The 25,514-nt window shown below is 44.6% G+C and overlaps 1 protein-coding gene and 1 non-coding gene across 6 annotated transcripts in view; both read left to right on the plus strand.

The window, feature by feature from the left end:
• The window catches only part of MTARC1 (mitochondrial amidoxime reducing component 1), a 49,178-nt gene extending 25,361 nt beyond the window's left edge, over positions 1-23,817 (plus strand). The window contains exon 9 of one of the 5 annotated variants that reach the window (XR_010751031.1): positions 7,498-7,626. Coding sequence is in view for 3 of the 5 variants with exons in the window: in XM_066380482.1 (XP_066236579.1) it covers positions 7,498-7,660 (163 nt within the window). In the remaining 2 variants the exon portion in view is untranslated. Of the gene's footprint in view, positions 1-7,497; positions 7,894-21,570 lie in introns of those variants that run through there. The other 4 variants (XR_010751032.1, XM_066380526.1, XM_066380482.1 and 1 more) reach the window with 4 other exon arrangements.
• Positions 8,125-8,246, plus strand: LOC136389964 (U6atac minor spliceosomal RNA). Its single transcript, XR_010748504.1, has one exon. It is a non-coding gene; the product is annotated as a U6atac minor spliceosomal RNA (small nuclear RNA).
• Positions 23,818-25,514: the final 1,697 nt, after the last annotated feature.

The following is a 25,514-nucleotide window of genomic DNA, read 5'->3' on the forward strand; positions in this document are numbered from 1 at the left end:
TCTCAGCTTCTGGCCAAAAGCCAGCAGCCACAGGAGCCTAAACGGTCACCAAAGGAGCAGCAGCATCCGTGCCGGTGGATTGGCTTTGAGTCAGCGGGAGCAGGCGCTTGCGACTCCTCTTCTGAGGATGAGAAGGCTCAGGCTGAAGCTGCCATACGCACACTGAGAGCCCGACCAGTTGTCGCCAAGAAGGTAAAAACCCAGCAACAAAGAGTCCCTCAGGGGCAGCCACAGCCTCCAGCCCAGGTAATGGAACACTCTGTGGTCCGGCCCTATACCCAGGCAGAGCTGATGGAGTTGGGGGCACAATTTAGGCAGAAACCTACTGAATCCCTGGTAGCCTGGTTACTACGATTATGGGATATAGGGGTGGATGGCATCATGCTCTCCGGAACAGAGATGGAGAAATTGGCCGCCATTACCACACACTCTTCCTTGAGGCAGCGTCTTCAGAACTGCCATGGCAACCCAGGAGACCATACCCTATTAGAATGGGTGATGGCTGCCATTCGTATGGTCTGGCAGAATGCTGGAGAACTGCCGGGGGCAATGAGTCGGTGGCAGTGCTACAGTGAGTTAGTAAAGGTCCTTCGAGAACTAGGTATGAAGAATGCTGTTTTCAACCCTGGATCTCGTGGGCCAGACGAGGAAGTGTTTACGGCCAAAATGAGGGAATTTGTCCTTGCTAGCGCCCCGTCAGCCCTTTTTGGGTCACTTGTGGCTATCCTGGGCCCCTATGTGGGGCAGCCCATCAATGCAGTTACACAGATGGTAGCAGATTTGGGAGAGCTGGAGGCCGCTCGGGATCATAAAGCAGTGAGGGCTGCTGCCTATGTTTCCCCCCCAACTAACAAGGGAAACGGGCCTGTAAAGGTTACCTGAACACAGATGTGGGTAGACTTGATTGCGGCTGGAGCAGATAAGGGGAAATTGGATGGCCAGTCTAATAAAATTCTTTTGGAGCTTTGGCGGCAGCTTAAACCAGAACAGAAGTTCCAGCCACTGAGACGAAAGGCCCCAGCAGCTACCAATAAAACGTTTGGTGCGCGCACAGCTCGGTTACAAGATTATATGATAGAGACGGCTGAGGGAGAGGGGAACTCCCAAGACCCACTGTACCAGTTTGAATAGGAAAAAGGCCGAGGGACCCGTCTAACAGGGATGGGCGGGGACCGGAGGCCACATGTGGAACTGGCTATCCACTGGTCCCCTTCCAATGTACAACAGGTGTTGGCCTTGGTGGATACAGGTGCAGAATGTTCCCTTCTCTATGGAAACCCAGAGCGGTTTGCTGGGACCCCAGTGGCCATTGACGGTTATGGGGGCCAAACTGTTCAAGTGAAGCCAATAACTATTCCATTGGGGATAGGGAGACTGCCTCCTAAGCCATATAAGGTGTATGTATCTCCTATTCCTGAATATATTTTGGGGGTAGATGTCTTGCAAGGACTGTGGTTGGAAACTACAGCTGGGGAGTTCCGGCTGCGGATCAGGGTTGTGAAGGCAGTATTGCGGGGACATGCATCACATTCCCCTTTGCAATTACCCGTCCCTCGGCGTGTGACTAACACCAAGCAGTACCGCCTGCCAGGTGGTTATGAAGAAGTCACAGGGACAATCCTTGAACTAGAAAAGGTGGGGATCATCCGGCCAGCACACAGTCCTTACAACTCCCCAGTATGGCCTGTGCGCAAAGCAGATGGAACCTGGAGAATGACAGTAGATTACAGGGAACTTAATAAAGTTGTTCCCCCTTTGCACGCTGCTGTTCCTTCGATAGCTAACATGATGGATCGGCTAAGCCATGAGTTGGGGACATACCACTTTGTGGCAGACTTGGCCAATGCTTTTTTCTCTATTGATATAGCCGCAGAGAGTCAAGACCAATTTGCCTTCAGTTGGGAAGGGAGACAATGGACCTTTACAGTGTTACCCCAGGGCTATTTGCATAGCCCCACCTTGTGCCATAGGCTGGTGGCTGCTGACCTGGCTAAATGGAAACAGCCAGAGGTAGTCCGCATGTACCATTATATTGATGATATTATGCTAACTAGTGATTCTCTTTCAGAATTGGAGCAAGCAGTCCCTACCCTGCTATCCCATTTGAAAGCATGTGGCTGGGCAGTTAACGAGAACAAATTACAAGGACCTGGGTTATCTGTTAAATTCTTGGGAGTTGTCTGGTCGGGTAAGACAAAAGTTATCCCTGACGCAGTTATAGATAAGATTCAAGCCTACCCCGTGCCCACTACGGTAAAACAGTTACAGGAATTCTTAGGTTTGTTGGGGTATTGGCGAGCATTTATACCGCATTTGGCTCAGTTACTACGCCCCTTGTACAACCTTATTCGAAAGGGGGTTCGCTGGGATTGGACTGAGCAGGCGCAAGGTTCATTTGCAGCTGCTAAGAGAGCTGTCAAGGTGGCACAGGCCTTGAATGTGTTTGATCCTGCCAGGCCCTGTGAGCTGGATGTTCATGTAACCTCGGAGGGGTTTGGATGGGGCTTGTGGCAGCGGACAGAGCGCCTACGGCAACCTATTGGATTTTGGTCCCAATTGTGGAAAGGTGCTGAAGTTCGTTACTCATTGGTAGAGAAGCAGCTGGCAGCTGTGTATGCTGCCCTCCTGGCAACTGAGAGTATTACAACCACAACACCAGTTACAGTCAAAACAACATACCCTATAGCTGGATGGGTGAGAGATTGGGCAACTAAACCACGTAGTGGTATGGCCCAAATGTCTACCCTGGCCAAGTGGGGTGCCTATCTGCAACAACGCTGTGCTCTTAGCACCAGCCCATTGAGGGCAGAACTGCAGGAAGTCTTGGGTCCAGTCACCTATGCGACTTTAGAGTCAGGTGCAACTGGGGCTCAGGAGGCAGAACCTGAGGTCAGTCCCTACCAGGAGGGGCGGGTGCCCATCCCCGAAGATGCCTGGTATACTGATGGTTCCAGCAGGGGCCAACCTGCCAAATGGACGGCTATCGCCTTCCATCCGGCCACTGAGACTATTTGGATGGACACGGGTACAGGCCAAAGCAGCCAATGGGCAGAATTAAGAGCTGTTTGGCTAGTTGCCCATAATGAACCTTCACCTCTGGTGATCTGTACTGACAGTTGGGCTGTCTATCGTGGACTGACCCTTTGGATTGCTACTTGGCACATTAACCAGTGGATGGTAATGCACCGTCCATTATGGGGTCAGGCCATGTGGCAGGACTTATGGGAAATAGGACACCAGAAGCAGGTGACAGTATATCATGTCACAGGGCATGCCCCTCTAGCCCATCCTGGGAATGATGAGGCAGATACGTTGGCAAGGGTGCGATGGTTGGAGACTGCACCTGCAGGTGATGTGGCACAGTGGCTCCACCGGCGCCTGCTCCATGCAGGACAGAAAACTATGTGGGCTACGGTTAAGGCTTGGAACTTGCCTGTGTCCTATGCAGAGGTACTTGCAGCCTGTGAGCAATGTGCAGTATGTTCCAAGGAACACCCTCAGAGACCACTGGTGTCACCTGGACAGATCCAGAGGGGTCATGTCCCACTGACACGATGGCAGATAGACATCATTGGACCCTTACCAAAGTCAGAAGGGTACCAGTATGCAGTCACTTGTGTAGATACTGCCACCGGGCTGCTTGCTGCTTACCCCGCTCGTAACCCTGACCAGAGGGCAGTCATACAGGCTCTGGACCGCCTGAGTGCTGCATACGGGCGACCGCTGGTCCTTGAAAGTGACAATGGTACCCACTTCACTGGTTCAACGGTGAGGCAATGGGCTCAAAAGCTGGGGGTGGACTGGAAGTACCATGTTCCCTACCACCCCCAGGCTGCTGGTATCATTGAGCGTTATAATGGACTCTTAAAGCAGGGACTGCGACAGGAGGGGGGCACCGGCTCTCTTACTGGATGGACACGCCGCTTATGGACAGTACTTCGGATTTTGAATGAGCGACCTCGACGGGGAAGCCCAGCTCCAGTAGAGGCCCTCCTGCATCGGACAGCTGCCCCTATTCAGTTGCAGATACGCACCAAGGACATTTTACTCAAGCCAGGTTTCGGACAGCAGGGCAACGTGCTCTTGCCTGCTCCAACAGCCCTTCTTAAAGGACAACGGCTTCAATGGACTTGGCCCTGGACTGTACAGGCCCCCCATCTGAGATGGGTGGCCTTGTTGGCACCATGGGGAAAGGGGTTAGAGGTGGACCTCCAGTTAACTCCTTGGGCAACCAGCACCTGGCCACCTAAGGTAGAAGTGTATTATCCCTTGAGTGCTCAAGGGGACAGCATTTTGAAGGGCACCTTTGTAATTTCTTTATGGCCAATAATGAGTTCCCCTATCTTACTGCACATAGAACCAGCAGATGCTGGTGTATTGGCCAATAAGGTTTGGTATGCCCGCTCAGGGCGGCCTCTGGTGCCAGCTACGGTGCTGTCTGCAGACAAAACTCTGGCCTGTATTCTGCCAGAGGGAAAAGATTTGCCTCTCTTGGTGCCACTGACAGCTCTCTCATTTCGCCCTTAGTTTTTGATCTGTTAATCCTATTGCTGTAGTTGGTACTATTTCTGTTTATGCAATGTATCCTACTCCTTGCACAGTGACCATCATGGAAGATGCCTGTGGTTTAGATTGTAAAGCGAGCAAAAGGGGTGGAATGTTGGTCAAATAAGTTTGTAAATGTGATATATATGTTTGCTCGCTTGTGACTTATATTGGGTGTGGGGGACAGGCTATAAGCAGGCCAGGTCGTTGTAGCCTGGGGTTTGGTTTTGGGACTAAGCTTTTCCCCACACCCTTGAATGATCGTATTATCTGGGTGGTGCACTCTCATGAGGAATCCAATTATGCCTTGGATGGGTGACTTTGTATCGGAGACTTCCTTGTTTGTATATTGGATTAAGGGATTTTGGTTTTCTACACTATAAAGTGGGACAGACCAGGAGCTTGGACACACAGTTCCTGCTATCACAATTGCAGGGGCTTCCCTGATCCCTTGCCCTTCATGGGAAGAGCTGGTTTTCTGCTTTTCCCTTGTCTTCTTTTGTGGTTTGCCTGTCTTGGTGAGACACCAATAAATAGGATGGTCCCCCGTCCTCTGACTCCGCCATTTCTTTATCGTCTGCCCGAATCCAATGGGAACCTGCATGTGAATGGCCACGATGGCGGCTCCTGGCCTTACAAATTGGAACATAATGTCTTAGAACTCAATCTTGATTGAGGGTGAGATCATTGAACTTCAGACTTTAATTTTTTGTTTGTTTTAATTCCTTGGACCTTAAGGGGATTTACATTCAGCCTTGGGACTCCCTGGTAGTTTGATATTTTGAGAGGATTTCAGTTCAAGTGCAGAACATCTTATTGTCAGGGTGCCCGTATATCACTGGGTTTCACTGCATAAACCTCGATAGATTGTGTTGATCAGTGTGGCTAGAAATAATTTGATTTGGAAAATACAAGATCTACGTTTCTCTTCTTGACTACAGAAAGGTCTTGAAGAATGTAATGAACTGTACTGATCCATCTTAGAAATTCCATTGCTTCTATAGCTCTATGTCATATTCTCCAGCCTAGCTTTTATCAGTGATAAATAGATATTTTGATATAAAAAATAAATAAATAGGACTTTAAAAAAAATCTACAAGTGCATCTAATTCTAATTGTGTTTTACATGCATACATAGAGCACATGAAGTCTGTAGAGGGCTTCCACCCTGTGTGCTGTTTGTTCTTTCTGACAATCCAGGGAGGTCAGATGCATGTAAAAAGCCTTTTGTAAGCTGCTTCAGAATGATAATCACACTCTTCCCTAATTGCATAAGTCCTGTCAGTGAGGTTGATAAGGTTAAGTAACTTGCCCGGGGTTAAAGGTGATGGGCTAGAATTAGAACTCAAGGCTTTTGCCTTCTGGCCACATGCTGCTAAATGCAATTGATCTTGCCAATCAATGAGTTTAGCAAGAATTAATCCAAAGAGTGGTAGTTCCCAAAACTGGTTGAATCCTACAATCTTGTTTTGAAAACTTTACTAATGATGTCATGAAAGAAATTTTAAAACTGGTGTATGTAAGCAGTACTATATCCTGGAAACCTTGCTTCAAGTGGATATCTCTGTATCTGATACCCAGACATCCCAAAGTGGGTCTGCAGAGGGACCCAGGAATTCTCTCTCTCTCTCTCTCTCTCTCTTTTAATAAGGACCTGACTGTTGTAAACACTTACCGGACTTTCTGTAGATCAAGTTCTCCTTCACACATTCTTACCCCACTGTAGTGTTGACATTCTCTTTAATGATGTGTAAATACTGGCTCTCTTAGAAAAATAAAACTCACTCAAATATATCATGGGTAAGAACGTGCCCATTTTGGGATGTATGGGGGACCATCTGTGCCTTGAAACAGCGAAGATTTGGTGGCAGGGAACCTATTATCTTGGGCCTCCAAGCAGTTGAGCTATCAACCCTATCATAAGCTAATCCTGACTTAATTTAGCCAGAAAGGGGTCATACTTGGGGCATAACAATTGTGTACAAATTTGTACCAAATGCCTGTATGTGCATAAGAGGCATCGATAAACGAGAAAGGATGCTTTGTAATAATATCTGCTCCTTTTCTAAAATCAATTAGTGTCTTTTAATGAATCAACCGATAAGTAAGAAGCTCAAACTAGAACATCAACAACGTAGAGAACATGACAGCCAATGGTATGGGGTTTTTTGTTTTGTTTTTAAGACAAGGTTAGGATTCAGAACACTGATGAGTGATTGCCCGCTGTCTAAGAGCCGGGGAGGTTGTGTGCCCACTGGTTTTTCTCTCCTTCCACCCCCCAGCCAAGCTTCAGGAGAAACTCTTTGTATGTGTACTGGAAAAGATGAATTTCAGGCATCATCGAGCACTTTAAAACCTTAAATCCTTCTCTAAAATAACCTGTCTCTCAGGAATCTTCAGGCCCGAAGAATTATAAAGCTTTTCCCCAGGCTTTGGAAGGGCCATGGTATTAACTATGATACCTGAGGTCTCCGAATAGAAGGATGTCGTAAATCTGAAAGTATTTGTTCTGGTTTGGGATGAAGCAAAACTGTATAATGTTAAATCAGATACTGTTATAAATGTATGAAATGGCACATTTGTTTCAGCTTGGGCCATGGTGGCATGAAGCTGCTGGGAATGTAAAAAAAACAACAAAAAAACTTTTTATTGTGTTGGATACTGAGTCTGGTTTTAGCTAGGTTTTCTTCTTTCTGACCATTTATGCTAAATTCAAGTTCTGTTGAGCTGTCTGTGTTCCCAGCAAGTTTGCTAGGCTGGTAGAGGCCTTCTTGCTCCTTTGCAGGCTGTTCTAGGGGGTGACAGTGGAGACCTGGGCTCTGTGTGTGTGTGTATCTATCTGTCTCTCTGTCTGTCGGGTGGAGGGGATGAATGGGATCCTAGCTCCCTGGAATGTTTGGGTTGGAAGAGATCTTAGTCAAAAGCTAGTTCACCCACTTTCTCATTACCCAGGTCATGTCTGTGGCCCTGTGTAATGACAACCTCGATCCTGGAAGAAACTTTCCATTTTCCTCTGGTAGCCGGTCCATTGATCCCAGTCCTCCAGCTTCCTGTGACGGTTGTGCCGCTACATGCTGCAGACAGTGACAAGAAAAGGTCAACGAAGAAGTCCTAGCATACCAAGTGTTGCAAAGTCATCATAATTTTTTTCTAGTGTTGGCGGTCATGGGTACTTTTTCTTCCTGTTATTTCCAAACATATTATTTTTTATAATTAAGAAAATAAATTCATATTTAAAATAAGACTACAGCCTAGGAGCGTTTATGGATGCAATAATCACCTTTTGAGAAGGTGATTTAGGGTGACTGTCTCACACGGTGGCCGTCAGCCACATGGAGGCATTGAATGAGGCAGGGCTGAGTCGGGACATGCTATGTGTGTCAGATACACACAAGACTCCAAAGACTTGTACAAAGAAAAAAGCGGCTGCTATATCAGCAATTATTTTTTGTCATGATGACATGTTGCAATGATAACCCTTGAAATAAATTGGGTTACACTAATTATTAGAATTAATTTCATTCATTCCTTTTTACCTTTTGAACAGGGCCACTAGACAATTTAAAAATTACACTGTGGGTGTTGTATAAAGGAGAGAAGCTTAGCCGGCCCCTCGACAAGGGCGCAAAGAGCCCCCGGGCCTGTGGAACACACAGTTAAGGCATTGTCACGAACTTGGTGGCATCAAACCATGGTTTTGAAAAAGGAGAGTGACTGATTTGCAAGTTTGCCTTCTGGGGTGACAGAAATACTCTGGACCAAGTCAGTGGTGGTGCAGAATATTGTGACTATACTAAATGTCACTAATCGTACATTTTATGTCATGTGTATTCTAACATACCCCAGAAATAAGAATTACACACTAGGCTCACATTATTATACTTATGCTGTTCTCTGCCTGTTTAAGTCCAAGGGGTCAAAGGTGTGGCTTTGCTTAAAACTGTGTCTAGATGTTAGGGAAAAAGTGAAGCGAGGTGAGTGTGGGCAAAAGGCAGCTCAGCTCTCTTTTCCTTTTCGGTCAAAATACCCTCACGTGTTTCAGCGTGCAGCGGCCTCAGCTCCGGGCAGCCCCGCCTCCCTCCAATGCCTCCGCCCTTTCATCTCACTCCACGTTTCCCCCACACTTGGCATTCTGCACTGCTAAGTCCCCCCTCCAAGATAACTCCCCCAAATTCCTCACTGGGTATGTGGTGTTAAGTAATCAGAGATCTTGGCAGTTTGAAATAAAATAGAGCACCCAGATCTCCCCGCCTTCCCAGATGCTGTCGAGGAAGGAAAATTGGCGTCTTTTCTGTGCACCTGTGGACCCCCGCGTCTTAAACCAGGCTCAGCTGGCCTCTGGCAGTGGACGTCAGGACAGTGGTGGCCAGGGGCTGGTGTCAGGGAGGAGGACAGTGGTTGGGTTGAGATATAAGACAGACAGACCTTCTGGATGTGGGAGAGATTCTCGAACTGGTTCGAGCTATTTACCTCTGTGTGTCCACTTTGTGAAACTTTATTGAGTTTGTGACTTGTGTACTTTTCTGAACGTGCGCTCCAAAGCAACACAAAGTTAAAAGACAATCACCCCATGAGGTAGAGACGTTTTCTGAGTGTTACACTATCAGCCCTGCAGCGTGTGAATGTGGTGGTGTGGGTGCATGCTCCGTGAGGAGGGCTACCAGGGGGACACCGTGTCCCCTTCCTGTGGGACCTTGCTTGACAAGGCCTGTCAAGGAGACCCAGATTGGTGGCCTCTGGAGGTCCCTCCCTGCAATCCTCAGACGAGGTATTTGTCAGTGAGTGACTCACCTTGGAGAAATGACCTCGGGACCTTGTCTCCCATCCTTCTATTTGGAGCAGTCACATGCTTAAAAGACTGGGCAGGGGGAACATGAGGGTGAGGTGTTGCTTACCAGGAGGCTGGGTCAGCTGTGGGGGTAGGTGAGACACCTTAGGACACTCACATTCTTGGGAGAGTTTAGAATTCTTGGCTAGCTGTAAATAGGCACCCCCCCAGGACAGCAGGGACAGCCGGGAGGGACTGCTCTGCAGTCATCACCTACGGAAACCCTGTAGGGGTAAATGCAGCCCTGAGCCAGCCTGGAGAAGTGATTAGGGGCAGAGGGGGGTGGGCTGCTCACATGGGAGGCTATTAGTCAGAGAGGGGTGGGGGAGGGGACCAGAGGCAGGGGGACTTGGGATAAAGGAGCCTAAGCGGAAATGGGGGAGAAAGAATAAATAAATGAGATAAGCCATTTTCACTTGCTTCCTCCCTTATTACCCTTTTGTTTTGTGCTCAGGAACGAGGTCTCCCCTGAGATCTCTTCTGGGGACAACAGCCTGGGGGCTGGTTCTGAAAACCAGCTGCTGGCCCTGCACCCTCCCCTCGGCCGTGAACTTGCCACAGTTGGTTGGCTTTCCACAAGCCTCCACCTCTACTGGTGCCAAGAGCCAAGGCTACATGCCCAGCGCCCCCATGCCTTGAAGAGGCTGAATGTTGGGGTCACTGTAGGGTCACAGGTCAAGAGTGCTCAGTAGCAGTGTTGTTGACCTGTAGGAAGCTTTTCTTTCCTTGGGTCGCACCCGGAAATGATGACATTGGTCCCACGCTGATGTCCAGGTCTGCTTGCCTGCCAGAGGGCAGTGCTCCAGCTTCCTGTGTCAACATGAACCAGTTCCCTTGGAGAAACTTTGGACCTCGGGAGACAGGTAGGATGGAACTGGCAGGTGACAGGAAAGGAACCTGTCCCAGCCCAGCTCTGGCTGTGTGATCGGGGACAGGATTCCTAACCCTCCTGGGATTTCGTCCAGGCACCCATAGAACAGAGATGATGATAGTAACACCACACGTGTCATATGACAATGATAGTTTCTCATGTGTGCGTGAGGCTCTGCTGGCTTGTATGTTTTTTATTAATTGAATGTATTGGGGTGACATTGGTTCCCAAAACCATACAGGTTTCAAGTGTACAATTCAACAAAACACCATCTGCCCAGGGCATCGTGTGCCCATTGCCTCAAGCAAAGTCTCTTTCTGTCCTGGTTCATGCCCCCTCTGCCCACCTCCACCTCCCCCACCCCCTCTCCCTCTGGCTGTCACCATACTGCTGTCTGTGTCTATGTGTTATGTATATATGCTTTTTGCCTAATCCCTTCTCCTTCTTTTTGTCCAGCCCCCCCCACCCCCCTGCCCTCTGACAGCTGTCAGTCTGCTCCAAGTATCCATGCCTCTGTTTCTATTTTGTTCCTCAGTTTATTTTGTTCATAAGATTCCACATCTAAGTGAGATCATGTGGTACTTGTCTTTCTCTGGCTGTTTATTTCACTTAGCTTAATAATCTCCAGGCCTATCCATGCTGTTGCAAAAGGTAAGATTTCATTTTTTTTTATTGGCTGAATAGTATTCCATTGTATAAGTATATCACATATTTTTTCTGCTCATCTGATGGGCACTTGGGTTGTTTCCAGGTTTTGGCTGTTGTAAATAACGCTGCAGTGAACATAGGGGTGCATATCTTCTTTCAAATTAGTGTTTCGGGTTCTTTGGATATATTCCCCAAAAGTGGGATGGCTGGCTTCCATTTTAATTTTTTGAGAAAACTTTATATCGATACTATTTTCCACAGTGGCTGCACCAGTCTGCATTCCCACAAGCAGGGCATGAGGGTTCCCTTTTTTCCATATTCTTGCCACAAAGAACAAGAGGGATCCCCAGAGAAAGAATTCAATGCAGAGGATGCTGGTGTGTATGTTAAAAGCACTTTGCAAATTGCAAAACAAACACTGAACACTATTATCACTTTTTGCCTTTTTTTGTAAAAGTGAAGATTCTCTATGGATATCTGGAAGTTACCGAAGACAGGATAATGTAGATATTTCATAAAAGTAGAGGTGTGTGCCTGACCAGGTGGTGGCGCAGTGGATAGAGCGTCGAACTGGGATGTGGAGTACCCAGGTTCAAGACCCCGACGTCGCCAGCTTGAGCGAGGGCTCATCTGGTTTGAGCAAGGCTCACCAGCTTGAGCCTAAGGTCACTGGCTCGAGCAAGGGGTTACTTGGTCTGCTGGAGCCCCCTGGTCAAGGCACATATGAGAAAGCAATCAATGAACAACTGAACAACTAAGGTGTCGCAACGAAGAATTGATGTTTCTCATCTCTCTCCCTTCCTGTCTGTCTGTCTCTATCTATCCCTCTCCTGACACTCTCTGTTTCTGACACACACACACACACACACACACACACACACACACACACACACACACACTCTCTGGAAGTGTGATGCTTACTAGACTGATTGGGATGATTCCATTGTAAGGTGTATAAATGTTGAAGCCCTATGTTCACCTGAACCTAATGTAATGTTGTATACTGACTCTACTTTAATTAAAAAGTTCTAAGTTAAAAAAAAAACAAAGGCATAGTGCAAACTTTCAAAAAGTGGGGGACATCTGTATTTGCAAGGGTGAGGAATGTTACAAAGGGGAAGTGCAGAGAGCCACGGCAACATTTCAGCTGAGCCCTAAACAGTAATGCCAGCCCAGGGAAGGGGGCGCTGGTGGTCGGGGTCAGCAGCGGGGACCACCGTTCCAGCAAAGGGAGCATGCATGTACCCATTCCTCCATCAGGAAGGATATAATGCCATAAATAGTCTATCGACCCCCAACCCACTCTGACCCACCACTGGAAGAAGACAGTCTCTTGACTAGACACTGAGAGGCTCTGCTTATTATAAACCCGTCCCAATTGGTGCATTTTTATTATATTTTGAAAACCTGCCTGTTCTTTTTTGCCAATACCTCTCGTCCCCCTTAAGTGATGGGCTGGAAGAGAAACCTAGAGTTTATTATAGTCATTATGACTCAGCCAGATTGAAGACTTGAATTTAATGGAGGTTTTCCTAACAGTCCTTGGGGATGGGGGGACATCTTTTTCACCAGCCATGAAGTAGGATTATAAAAACACATTTCTTGGAAAAGAAGAAAAGAACCCCTGTGATTTCAAAGTTCTGATTATTCTAAAAGCCGACCACGTGTCCCGGATTTCTATACTGTTTCCGCACACCTGCCTTTTTTCTCATTCTCTTGATTTCTCCGGTGTAGTAATAAGCCAGATAGAGAAGGAGTTGACCTTGTTCCTGACCTTGCTATGTGACATTGGCCAAGGCCCTTCCCCTCTATCAGCCTCAGTTTCTTCAAATGGAAAAGGCAGGGATGGATCTCATGGGGAAACTCAAACATTCCTTGGTTCTTCTGGGAAAATTGCGACAAACAGGTAAATTCATTTCATAGGCCCGGATCCCGCAGGAAAAGCCTATGTAGACTGAAACTCTCTTTCTCAGGGCACAAGGCCTTCCTCTTTCTCACACTCACCACGCTGCACTCCTATAGGCCTTTTCGACTCCAGAAATCCTTCCCTAGTTTTCCCAGGGTTGCCTGCGGCTGCCCCTGTGGATCTTCATGCCTGTGAGTGTCCAGACCAAGAAAGAAATCCCTCCAGGATCCATGTCTGTCACACAAGCTAGAGAAGAAGTCTGGGCGAGGTGCATGGGCCCACACAGTATGACAGGTAGGGACAGGGCCATCTCAGGACTTGTGCTCTGTCGAAGGGGATCTAAGTTCTGTGGGAGATGTCAGGGAAAATGAAAAGTCCAGAATAACCACTTTTTGCTGAGTTTGCACTGTTAGTGCGACTTCTGTGAGTGGATCCCAGGAAATGACTATCATTTTCCCTCAATTTCTGCATCCTTGCCATTGGCAGGACTCCCTCTGAATCCCTAGAATCTGCAATGTGTTAGCAGTTTTGTTTGATTACCTGGGTCTGCCAACTTGCCCTCTGTCCTGTTCAGAGTGGTTTGCAGAATCGTGAGAGTTGAGTTAGGCCAGTCTGAGGTCCACTTGAACGTGGCATTCATCGTCCATCCCATTCCCAGGGCCCTTGTTACCAGTACCAGATACTTCACGATAGTGTCTGGTAGATATGTCAGGACCTTCTTTTCAGCATGTAGGCTCTTTCCACTCTCTTCACCCCTTTTGTAATACTCAGTTCTATTGAGTTAAGAATCAAAGCCTGACCGGCAGTGGCGCAGTGAATAGAGCATCAGACTGAGACACGGAGGACTCAGGTTTGAAACCCCGAGGTTACTGGCTTGAGCATGGGCTCATCTGGTTTGAGCAAGGCCTGCCAGCTTGTGACCTTGCCAAGGTCACTGGCTTGAGCAAGGGGTCACTGGCTCTGCTGTAGCCCCTCGGTCAAGGCACATATGAGAACACAATCAGTGAACAACTAAGGTGCCGCAATGAAGAATTGATGTTTCTCATCTCTCTTTCTGTCTGTCCCTATCTGTTTCTCTCTTTCTCTGTCACACACAAAAAAAGAATCAAACAAAGAGGCCCTAGCTGGTCAGCTCAGTCAGAGCATCATCCCGAAATAACAAGGTTGCGGGTTCCATCCCTGGTCAGGGCACCCACGGGAAGGCACCAATGAATGCATCAAGGCACATCTAAGTGGAACAACAAAATGAATACTTCTCTCTCTCTCTCTCTTCCTCTCTCTGTCTTTCTAAAATCAATCAATAAAAGAATTAAATATAATAAGAAATACTAAAATAAAAAAATAATTAAATAATGATGTGCTAACATTAAGTCTGGAATAATCTCCTTGTAACATCCTGGCCTTTGGTTCCCACTGATGTCTGCAACAAGGTCCACTCAGTGCTGTTGTACGCTGTCTAGAAGAAAAAGGAATTTCAAACGTTTTCTATAAACCTTAGCTTGAATTACTGTATCTTTTGGTTAGCTGTCAGCTGCTCAGGAACCAAATAATGAGAAATATTTTTTTCCCACAGACAATATAGGATGCAAAACACATTGTTCGTGCTTCTTTGGGGGAGGGGGGAGGGGAGAGAAGAAGAAATAATAAAAGTAAGATATTGTGAGAGCTTTGAAGTGCTGGGGGGCACAATGGCAGGTTCCTTTGTTGAAAAACGGATTTTCCTCCCTGCCGAGGCTTGATGCTTATCAAACATTTCTGAGCAGGAGACAATGAAAATGACCCAGCATGAATAAAAGGACAGAGGACAAGTGTGCTGTGAAAGGGGTGGCGGTGGTTCTCATTGAAAACAAATAGCCTGAGGCAGCAGCGAATGGGGCGCACTTTATCTTCAGTGTCCTTTCTATAGCTGGGACCCAGGATTGTTTTCCCTGGAAGATGAATGGAGTGCGGGGAACACTGCTTGGCCGCCTCCTCCGGCCCATCCTTGCACCCAGCAAGCCTTTTTTAATGAGTTATTTCTTACTGTCACCCTTCCTGGCAGGTCATCATCAATATCCCTGCTGTAGAGGCAAAACTTAAGTCAGGCTGGGGGGCAGCTCCATCATGGGCCTGAACTATGTGAGGGTCATGTGGCTGAGGATGGGGAGCAGCTGTCCTCAGGAGCTCTCCTGGCTTCAGAGGGGAGGGTGTGAGCAGAGCAGCAGGGAGGGAGGGATGTCAGTGATATCCCTGGTCCAGGGGGTAGTGTTCCCTATGATATCATGAAGCTTTCTGAGGGCAGGAACTGCCTTTTACTTCTCGGGTACACAGCATCCATTAGATTTATGCATTATCAGAGAAATTGATGAAGAGTATGGGCAACTCCCCATGTAGGCGTCTTTCAACCAAGACTAAGCATACACGAATCTTGGCTGACTTGATTTACCAAGAAGGAAGGACTGAGAGGTTTCCCATAAGGTCATTACTGGTATTTTTTTTTTGGGGGGGGGCGGGGTCCAACATTAGCTCCCATTGAAAATTCAGTCACATCAATACTTCTTGATCATTTGCTAGGTGGAAGGTAATGGACAAAGCTTTGGTGGACTGCCAACAGGAATGGGTCATGGTCCCTACCCTCAAAAGTCAAAGATGGAAGGGAACAGAAAGAGATGCATATGACTTCTTACAATGCAGGTATTTGAGAATAGGAGAAGTGCTATGTTAGAAATGCAATTGAAGTTCCTGAGACCCTGGCATTGGAAGTGATGAATTCCAGTTTGGGAACTGGGGGAGGAGTGATGATAATAATACAAACTAGCATTGCTATGTGCCATGTAGGCGATAAATGCTTTAGTTGGACTATATTATTTAATCCTTACAATAACTGCATATGATGAGTGCTAATGCTCTGTTCCTTTTACTCATGACACTGTGGAAGCTGAGAGAAATCAAATAACTTAACCAGCAAACATCAGGGACAGAATCAAAGCTGGCAGTGGATGTAGTGTAAACTAAGTCTTGAAGAACATTAACATATTTTGTACATATGTAATCCAGTCTCTGGGCAAGGAAACAATGATATATCTATGTTTCCCATAGATATATCATTTACTTCTCATGCTAACTCTGAAAATACTATTATCCCCACTTTCCAAATCAGAGACTCAAAGAGATTAAATGACCAAGAGACATGGCTACTGAATATCAGCAGGGGGTATTCAAACACAGGCAAGTGTGGTCTCAAAATATGTCATCTCCTCCCACTATCCACATTGATGCTTCAAGGAACAAAGTGGTCAATGGTCACTCAGGGTTTCAAAACTCCAGTAAGGCAGTCACGTTCAGCTGAAGGCAATTGGGGGAATCTCAGGCATGGACCCTGGAAAGTCTTCTACCCCACTGTAGGTACGTCCCTATACAGGAACTGTCACCTGTAGACCTGCATTAATTGAAGACTTCTAGCATTTCAAAACTGGTCAAGTCCATTGGGCAGTTGTACTCATCTATTGCTGCATAACAAATTACCCCAAATTTAGTGGCTTAAAACAATACCCATTGTTATCTCACAGTTTGCACTTGTCAGGAGTTCAGACACAGCCTAGCTGGGTCCTCTGCTCAGAGTCCATGGGCTGCAGTCAGAGTGTTGACCTGCTGGATTCCCACATGGAGCTCAGGCTTTGCTTCCAAGCTCATCCAGTCATTGGCAGAATTCAGTTCCTTGCTGTTGTGGGACCTCTCAACTTTGAGATGCTGCCCTTTTCATCAGCTGTTCCCAACATGTTTCTCTCTTGAGAAAAGACGTAGTCTTCCTTTTAAGATCTTTCACTTGATTAAGTAAGATCCACTCAAGGTAATCTCCCTCTGGATTGACTCAAAATTAATTTATTTGAGATCTCAATTACTTCTGCAAAATCTCTTCATCTTTGCTGTATAATGTACCCTAATCACAAGTGATACCCTACCCTATTGATAGGTTCTGTCCATACTCAAGGGGCCAGGATGATAGAGGACCTGTATACGTGAGGAGTGGAATTTGGGGGCCATCCTAGAATTCTACCCACAGCATGGATCTCATTTTTGGTGCCTGTGGAGGTGTTTGTTGGCCACCTTTGGGTTAAGATAGGACCCCATTATGTAGGCAGGGTCAGGGAAGAGTCTGTGTATGAACTATACACAGTCGGGATTGTGCATCTCCACTTCCCCTTGCAAGGATTATTTATTCACCACCCATTGGTGCGTCTTGGCCACGGGTCAGCATTTCTGATGAAAGGTTTCATGGGGAAAGGATGACATTTACATTCAAAGTTGACTTGGTGGTTAGCTTTGGTGACTATCTTTTAATTATTTCTGCTTCCCCTCTTCCTTGTTGTTGTTGACACTCAAGACTTAGTTGTTCATGTTATTTATTGAAAGAGCCAAAAAGGAAAAGACCAAGGCTAATGCCAAATCATTGAAAGAAAGCAACATGTTTGAGGACATCTAAATGCTAATAGATGGAATCGGCTTCTAGACTGGAAGATTTGATCTTTAAACAGACTTGGAAAGTGGCATTTTAATTCAGCCAAGCAACTCATAAGTGGAGTCTGATTTCTTTTTCAAGGGTTGTCTATTGAAATCCTACCTTAGGTTTTTTGTTTTGTTTTATTCAGTTTACATTTTCATGTGTACACACTTAGCCCAAAATATTACTGGAATAAAAAGAAGGCTTAGCCTGTGATATTAAACAAATTTGTAAAAAAAAAAAAAAAAAAAAGTAATTTAGGGATTTCAATCTCATTTTAAAATGTCTAATATTTCAATATCCTTAGACAGTTCATGTACTAGTACTGGCAAAATTGAGACAACTTTGCTTCAAAGTCAATTCCAATAGTGAACAAACTTTCATTGAACAAAAACAAAAACAAAAAACAAAACCCCTCACCAGTATGCAAGGCTGGGGAGAAGTTTATTCCTACCATTATCTACTGCTCCAACAATAACCTCTGCTCAGAACACAACTGGATCCTGAGCCTCAGCTCCGACTACTGCATGAGAAAGGTTTTAACTAGACAGCAGGGCAGAGGGACTTTTGTGGACTGGACATCTGGGCTCAGACTGGGACCAGCATGAGCCTGGAATATTCTTTCAGATCCTCTCCTCATCACCTATCCATCCCAAACAGCCTCAGCCTTGAAGGATGTTGGCGACTTTAAATATCTTCCCGGGTCTGTAATGAAGATGCTTATAAATATTACAAGAGATTTATCACTTCGGTGTGAAATTCTCTGATACCAACAGGGAGTTTTTAAACACAACTGGTAACAAGAAGCATATGGTCAGAGATTCAAGTTACGGCGTGTTTTTGTGTTTTTTTTAATTGTTGTCTGCCAAGGACAATATATTTTTTTTCCCCTTCTTCAAAATAAACATTGTGCAGGAATGTGCCTCAGCAAATGGCTGGGGTTCTATTATATTTCATGCAGCTTTCTAAACAATTTCCAACCCCGGGCTGGCCTGGTGTCAAACAGAAGGCCACCAACAATAGCAAAATCCCATTAAAGCCGAGAAGGTCCTTCCTGAGGTGAGCCTAGCCAGAAATAGTCATCTTGGCTTATTCTCCAGTTTGGCACCAGGGACTAATAATGCACAGTCTCTTAATGGAAATTATCTAATTTCATCCAAGAGTTCCTCCAGAGAGAGCCGGGCTGACGCACTAACAGTCAATATAACAACATTCTTCTTGAAGTGCTGGACAATGGGTCTTTGGAGAGACTGATGAACCACGTCAGACGCCGGACAAACACAAGAGTAAAAATAGGCACCAGAAACATTGACACAGCCACCTTATTCTCAGGAGGGAGGCCCACCAAGGAGGGTCTGTTCGGAGCACCTGATGGGAATAACTTCATCAGACCTGCTGGGGAGGGCGGAGAATCGTAGAGAAAAAAACAGAAGGGGAGTGGGAGAGAGAGCAAGAAAAGACACTACAAGGTGGAGAATGGCAGACAAATGAATAAAGTGAGAAATGAAGGAAGAGTCCTTCTCTGTCAGTGGCACAAAAACATATTCATCAACTCTACTTGGTCACTTAATAGGAATTCTGCTTCAGGTTTAATTCCCATTAACATCATGGGGCTGTTTTCCAAGTGCTCTTTGCAAGGGGCGACCACTGAAATGGCCAAGAAAGCTTCGTTTCAAGATATGAGGGGCACATTGAAAAATAGTAATCCTGCTTAAGATATAAAGTACTCATACATTGCTTAAATGTTATTTATTAAAATAACTTTATGCTTCTCATGTATTAATAAATATTGAAATCTGTACAGGAAAAAGGAAATCTAAATATTATATAAGAAAAAAAGATTGAAGTTCAGTGAAATTTATATAGATATACACACATATGAGTTCTATAACGCTATTTAATATATATATCTATAACTACATATCTATCATCTATCTATATCTATCTATCTATCTATCTATCTATCTATCTATCTATCTATCTATCTATCTATCTATCTAATCTATCTATCTTAGTAACCTGTAAACTACCCCAATAACACTTTCAAAAGACCAACAGAGTCACTCTTGTTAGAGACTTTTGCATCTATATTTAAAGGGATATTGTAGTGTACTTTTCTTTTGTAGTGTACTTTTCTTGTGACGTCTTTGTCTGATTTAGATATTAAGATAATAATGGCCTCATGTGGGGAAGTGTTATCTCTTCCTTTAATTTTTTGGAAAAGTTTATGAAGCACATGTTAATTCTTTAAAGGGTTGATAGAATCCACTAATGAAGCCATTTGGGTCTTTGACATAAGGTTTTATTGTGGGGTATTTTTTATTACTAATTTTATTCATTATACATCTTTTCAAATTTTCTATTTTTTCCTGAATCAGTTTTGGTGGTTGTGTCTTTCTCGAATTCTCTCCAATTCATATACTTTTATCTAATTTTTTGTCATACAATTGTCCATAATATTCTGTTATAGTTACTTTTATTCTTTAAGGTCAGTAGTAATGTCATCTCTTTCAGTCTTGATTTTAGTAATTTGAGACTTTTCTCTTTTTCTTGGTCAGTCTAGCTAAAGTTTTGTCAGTTTTTATCAAACTTTTCAAAAAGCCAGTGTTTGGTTTTATTGATTTTCCCCCTATTTTAAAATTTTCTATTTTATTTATTTCTGCTCTTATTTCTTTCCTTCTGCTAGCTTTGGATTTAATATTGTCTTCTTTCTCCAGTCTTAAGGTGAAAGGTTAGGTTATTGCTTTGAGATCTTTCTTTTTTTTAAAAAGATATAGATGTTTAATCTATGCATGTTCCTCTAAGCACCACTTTTCCTGGATCTCGTAAGTTTGTTATATATTATTTTCATGTTCATTTATCTCAAAATAGTCTATATTTTTCCTTGTGATTTTTTTTGTTCTTTCTTCTTTTTTTGCCCATTGGTTATTTGGGGGTATGTTATTTAACTTTCACGTATTAATGTATTTCCAAAATTTCTTTCTGTTATTGATTTCTAGCTTCATGTGGCAGGAGAACAGACTTCTTATGACTTAAATCCTTCTGAATTTATGAGACTTGTTTTATGGCCTAACATGTGGTCTATCCTGGAGACTATGCCATGTGCCCTTGAGAAGAATGTGTATCCTTCTATTGTTGGGTTGAGTGTTTTATTGATGTCTGTTAGGTCTGGTTGATGTATAGTGTTGTTCCAGTCTTTGTTTTTCACATTGATCTCCTATCTAATTCTATCCATTGTTGAAAGTGGGGTATTGAAGACTTCTACTATTACTGCTGAATTATTTATTTTTTCCTTCAAATTCTGTCCCTACTTGCTATGTGTATTTGGGGCTCTGATGTTAAGTACATATGTGATTATAATTATGTCTTCTTGATGGATTGACCCTTTTGTCATTATAAAATTCTTTCTTTGGCTCTAGTAACAATTTTGGTCATAATGTATGTTTTGTGTGATATTAATATAGCAACTTGAAAAAGATATATCATTCTCAACTTTTTTACTTGCAATCTGTTTATGTCTTTGAATGTCTAGTATGATTTTTGCAGATTGCATAAGAACATATATTTTTTAAATTCATTCTGCTCATTTTTGCTTTTTGATGGGCATGTTTAATCTATTTCCATTTAATATAATTACGAATAAGGTAAGATTTACATCTCCTATGTTTTTGTTTTCTGCATGTCTCAATCTCATGTTGGTTTTGTTCCTCTGTTACTCTATTCTAGCCTTATTTTGTGTTAGGCATATTCTAGGACATCATATTAGCTCTCCTGTCATCCATATATATAGTTATTTATATGCATAGTTATTTTTATCTATCTAAAAATGTCTTAATTTCTAATTCATTTTTGAAGTGTAGAAAGAACAAGAACACAGAGAGACTGGAGAAGAGATGAATGAGGTCCCTAGTGGCCAAAAAAAGCCAGTTTGAGTCCAGTGTGCATCACTTACTGTGACCTCAGCCTAGTTACCTAACCGTTTAAAACTTGGTTTCCCCAGGATAATTGGAAATGCTAAGGACAGCTTCTTCCAGGGCTTCAGAGGGACAAGTGATAATGTCTGCCAGTGCTGAGCAGGGAGCTGGGACCCCTACTCCCCATTTTTGTTTATCTTAGGCGTGAGGCAGGGAGATTGACCCAGGGAGGCTGGCAACTGGTTTGGAAAATTCTAAGAGAAATTTCAGAATAAGATTCTCCGTGACCTCTATGGTGACATTGTACATGTCATGGTGGGAGGGAAGGAAGGGAGAAAGAAGGGAGAGGGTAGCTAAAACCTTTCTACTTTCCAGCAGGTTGGCAAGACTGTCTGTGTCGAACTTCCTGCTGTCTTTGGGAACCTGCAGAGAGGCCTCTTAAAATCAACAGGCCGTTGTCTTGAGCTCCTGCCTCTTGAGAACCCGAGATGTCACCGTTCCTGTGGAATTTTCTATCACGCATGGCTGAGGTGGAAAGAAGGGTGGGGCGGGGAAAGGAGGAAACATCTGAAGCTGCTCTCAGAGCCTGAGTCCTGGAGCTTGCATTGGGTCTTAGCCCACAACCAAAATAGACACCACTTTCAGGTTGCAATGGAAAAAAGGTGACAGGGATGTTATGACTCAGGGTGAGAGTGGAGGGGGAGACAATTTGAATAAATGCCTCCCTAGGCCTGTTTCCAAACTACACGTAGTTGCTGGGATAGCATAAACATTCAGGGTGATTCCCTTTTAGTAATGCACAGACGCCTCAATATCAACAGAGCGACTTCTTGTCATTTGCACATGTGGATTGGACACAGTTTGTGCCACTCATTGAATTCTGATCATGGCCAGCCTGATGCCAAAGGTGGCGTGTTCACTGACTGCTGGAGAGAGGTGGCAGGTCTGTGTGGAGGGCTCATGGAGTTTGGGGTCCCTCCTGACTTGGGCATGTTGGAAATGAGGAGCACTTGGAGAGTTATCTGTGCTCTAGAACAGCAAAAATTAATGTCTACAACCAGAGAGTAGGCAAATCAGGCACTCTTAGCAGAAGTCAGGAAATGCAATTGAAATATAATATCAGATTGGTAGAAGTTAAAGGACCACTAACGTCTAGTGCTGGTGGGGATGTGGAAAGGAAGAGTAATGTCATAATTGACAGGGAAATGTGATTTGTTACAGTAATGTTAAAGCTAACCCCCCCCCAAGAGTAAATGTACCCTGATTGTCTTTTATTTTCTACAAAGTGAGGGTATGGAGGTAGTCCTTTTGTGTTCCAAGCCTTCACTTCTTCAACAGGCTATTGCCATTCCAAATGACCCATACCTATTCTGTTTTGAACCTAACAGCTTTTTTTTAAATGTGTTCCTGGTTACAAATAGACACAGCTCTCAGTCTTCAGTTCAAAAGTCTGAACTCAAACATGATTGTTCACGTTGAAGAATCGCATGCTTTTTTCAGCATCTCTGGGTGAAGGCAGCAACCACACCAGAGAAAAACTAACCCTAGAGCTGGGAGCCACTAACTTCTCAACAGGTGCTCTGTCTACAAGTTTTTGATGGAAAACAGTTAGATGCATGTTCTGATACAATATTGTCTCTAATAGGGACTGTTTCAAGATGAATTCAATGATTATCCTCTCACTTCCACCCCTTACAGTGCTGACATTCTTGACTTTTGTCTCTGTCTATACCACCCCCACCTCACCTGCTTCTGTCCAGAGAACAAAGTTTTGATAACCAGGCTGAACTAGGTAGACACTGGTTAGTAGGATCCTGGTCCCACTGAAGTCCTTTGTGACCCCATGACTTGCCTTTCTACTTCTTTATAAGTCTAATTCTCTCTCAAGACCCTTGAAAACTAGTATTTGGGCATTTATATATGTAAGACTCAGACAAAAGAGCCATCAACCATGAAAATACCTGTATCTATACGAAATAGCTACGATACAGTTATACTGATGGATGGCTATGAACTTCAAAAATAAACTACTTATTTGGAGTCAAATAGGGCATTGAACTCTTACAAAGCCATTTGGTGCTGGTCGGGGGAAGTGAATGGCAGAGCTCCAGGGTGTGGTGGACCTATCTTTCCTCCCTTCTCACCATTTATGACACTGTGGACAGAGGGCACAGACCCAAGAAAAACTCTAAAATGCCATCCTCCACTCTCCGTCTTCAGCACCCTTCTGGGAACCTGTGCCCAACGTACCCACGCTGTCCCTCTGTGACCCAAAGAGACCCGTGTCCTTGATTGTATCTTGTGCAGAATCTCTTTCTGTATTCCCCTTATCAAATGGAAAAAAAAGAAAAACCTGGTAAACCCCACTGTGATTTAGGGTCTCCCTAATACCCTGAAACACAAACTAGTGATGCAGCCACCAATCTGTCCTTGTTTACCAGTGTTCCTGTGACAATTCTAGGTTAGAATTCTATTCTTCAGCCCCTTTGCCTGATTGAGAGTAGAGAGTTTTTTCCTTTGAATAAACTGTTTCCCCTAAAGAAATTGACTGAGTGGTAGAGTTCTCGTTGGTAAGTCAGAATATGTCGCCTCTTCTTTCTGGAACACCATTTCCTAACTCTGTAACCTCGGGCAAGCCACTTAACCTCTCTAAGGATCAACTTCCTAAACTCAAATCAGGATGATAATACCTCCTCTGATTACGTTGAAGAATACGTGAGCTAATACATGGAAACTGACCTAGAGACCTGTGAAATATAAGGTGTTATCACTGAAGGGTGACGACTTCCCTCACCCTGTTTGGTGATTTTAAACACATAATACAAGATCTTTCCATATTGTCTGCAGTATAGAAGGAAACAGCTGCTGGCCCAAGCCAATTTTAGAAACCTTCGTTTTCCCAAAAGGAAGAGCCAGCTTTCATCACAACAAGGTTGCTGGCACTGGACAAGCACTGCCAGACAGCAAAGCAGAGATGGCCCAGCAGGTGTCAGCAGAGAACCAACTTTTGGTACTAAGTGGGCTCATCAAGGGATGGAGGAGATGCTGGGGCCTAGTGGGTTGTGTCAGGACCGGCAAGATTCTGCCATTAAGTCCAGAGATGTCTCAGTTTTGGTAGGGTGCAGGTGGACAGATGGGGACCACTGAGATGGGACAACCCTTCAGCTCTATCTACGAAGTCCCTCTCTTTGGCTCTGGAATCCTCTACCTTCATAGGGTCTCTTCCTATTTCTGCCTCTTAGTCCCTATTCTGGTCCTCAAAACCTGTGCTCTAATTTGGGAAACTTGTCTCAAAGGAAAGAAAGGTTATGTTTGTTTAGATAAATATTACTTTGGAAATGACTTACCTCTCTTCCTCTCAGTGCCAGACCTACACCTCCATCTCCTATCTTAACATCGAACTCACTCACTAGAGGCACCACCCCTCCCACTTTCAGGTTCAGTAATTCAGGCAACAAAGCCAGCTTCCCTAAGGCAGGTGGCTAATATGTTGGGAGTAGGAGAAGGTTGTATTCAACTACTAAATAGAAGGCCTGTTCAATAAGTACTAAATCTCTCATGTGTTAAAAATGGGCTCTCATATTTTAGTCTTACAGGGACATGATTTCACGGCAAATATATGTGAGTCTCTGTTACAATGTGTCACATTAAGTTTTATGAGGTCTGAGGTCTTTCTTGGCTGGGTCTGTAGAAAGGGACTTGGAGAGAGAGAGAGGTAGCTGTTTGCAGCAGGAGAAAACCCTACCCTTCTCCAGTGTGTGTGTGTGTGTGTGTGTGTGTGTGTGTGTGTGTGAGAGAGAGAGAGAGAGAGAGAGAGAGAGAGAGAGAGAGAGAGAGGGAAAGAGAGTGAAAGAAGAGGTACCTGCATGTGAAATGGTATATCCTAGTAATGGGGAAAAGGAAGGCAAATGGGACCAGACCCAAAGGGGTGTCTGAGGCTCTAAAGCCAGATGTGTGGGCAAGAGGTCATGGGCAGGGCTATGGCCACATAAAGGGATGGCCATATGTGAGAAGTCAGAAAAAGCAAAAGAACTAAGTCAAGTGACTTGGACCTCATGGTCTTATCACATGGTTACTTGCCTTTCTTACCCCATATGGAAGTCTACTTTCAAAAGGCACAGGAACTCTGTATAATTCTGGAATACTAAAGTTTCCAGCAGAAGAGAGTTGTGGCCTAGTCAGAATAATTCAATGGTTGGGGGTGGTGTAGGGAGGAGTCTCCAGAGTCATAAACTATAGTATCTAGCATCTACCAAAACAAAACAAGCAAACAAAGTCCAACACCTCCACTAAATTTGAGCACTGGGCCCAGCCATCTATAA

This window comes from Saccopteryx leptura, chromosome 1 (assembly GCF_036850995.1).
Source record: "Saccopteryx leptura isolate mSacLep1 chromosome 1, mSacLep1_pri_phased_curated, whole genome shotgun sequence".
Classification (NCBI taxonomy): domain Eukaryota; kingdom Metazoa; phylum Chordata; class Mammalia; order Chiroptera; family Emballonuridae; genus Saccopteryx; species Saccopteryx leptura.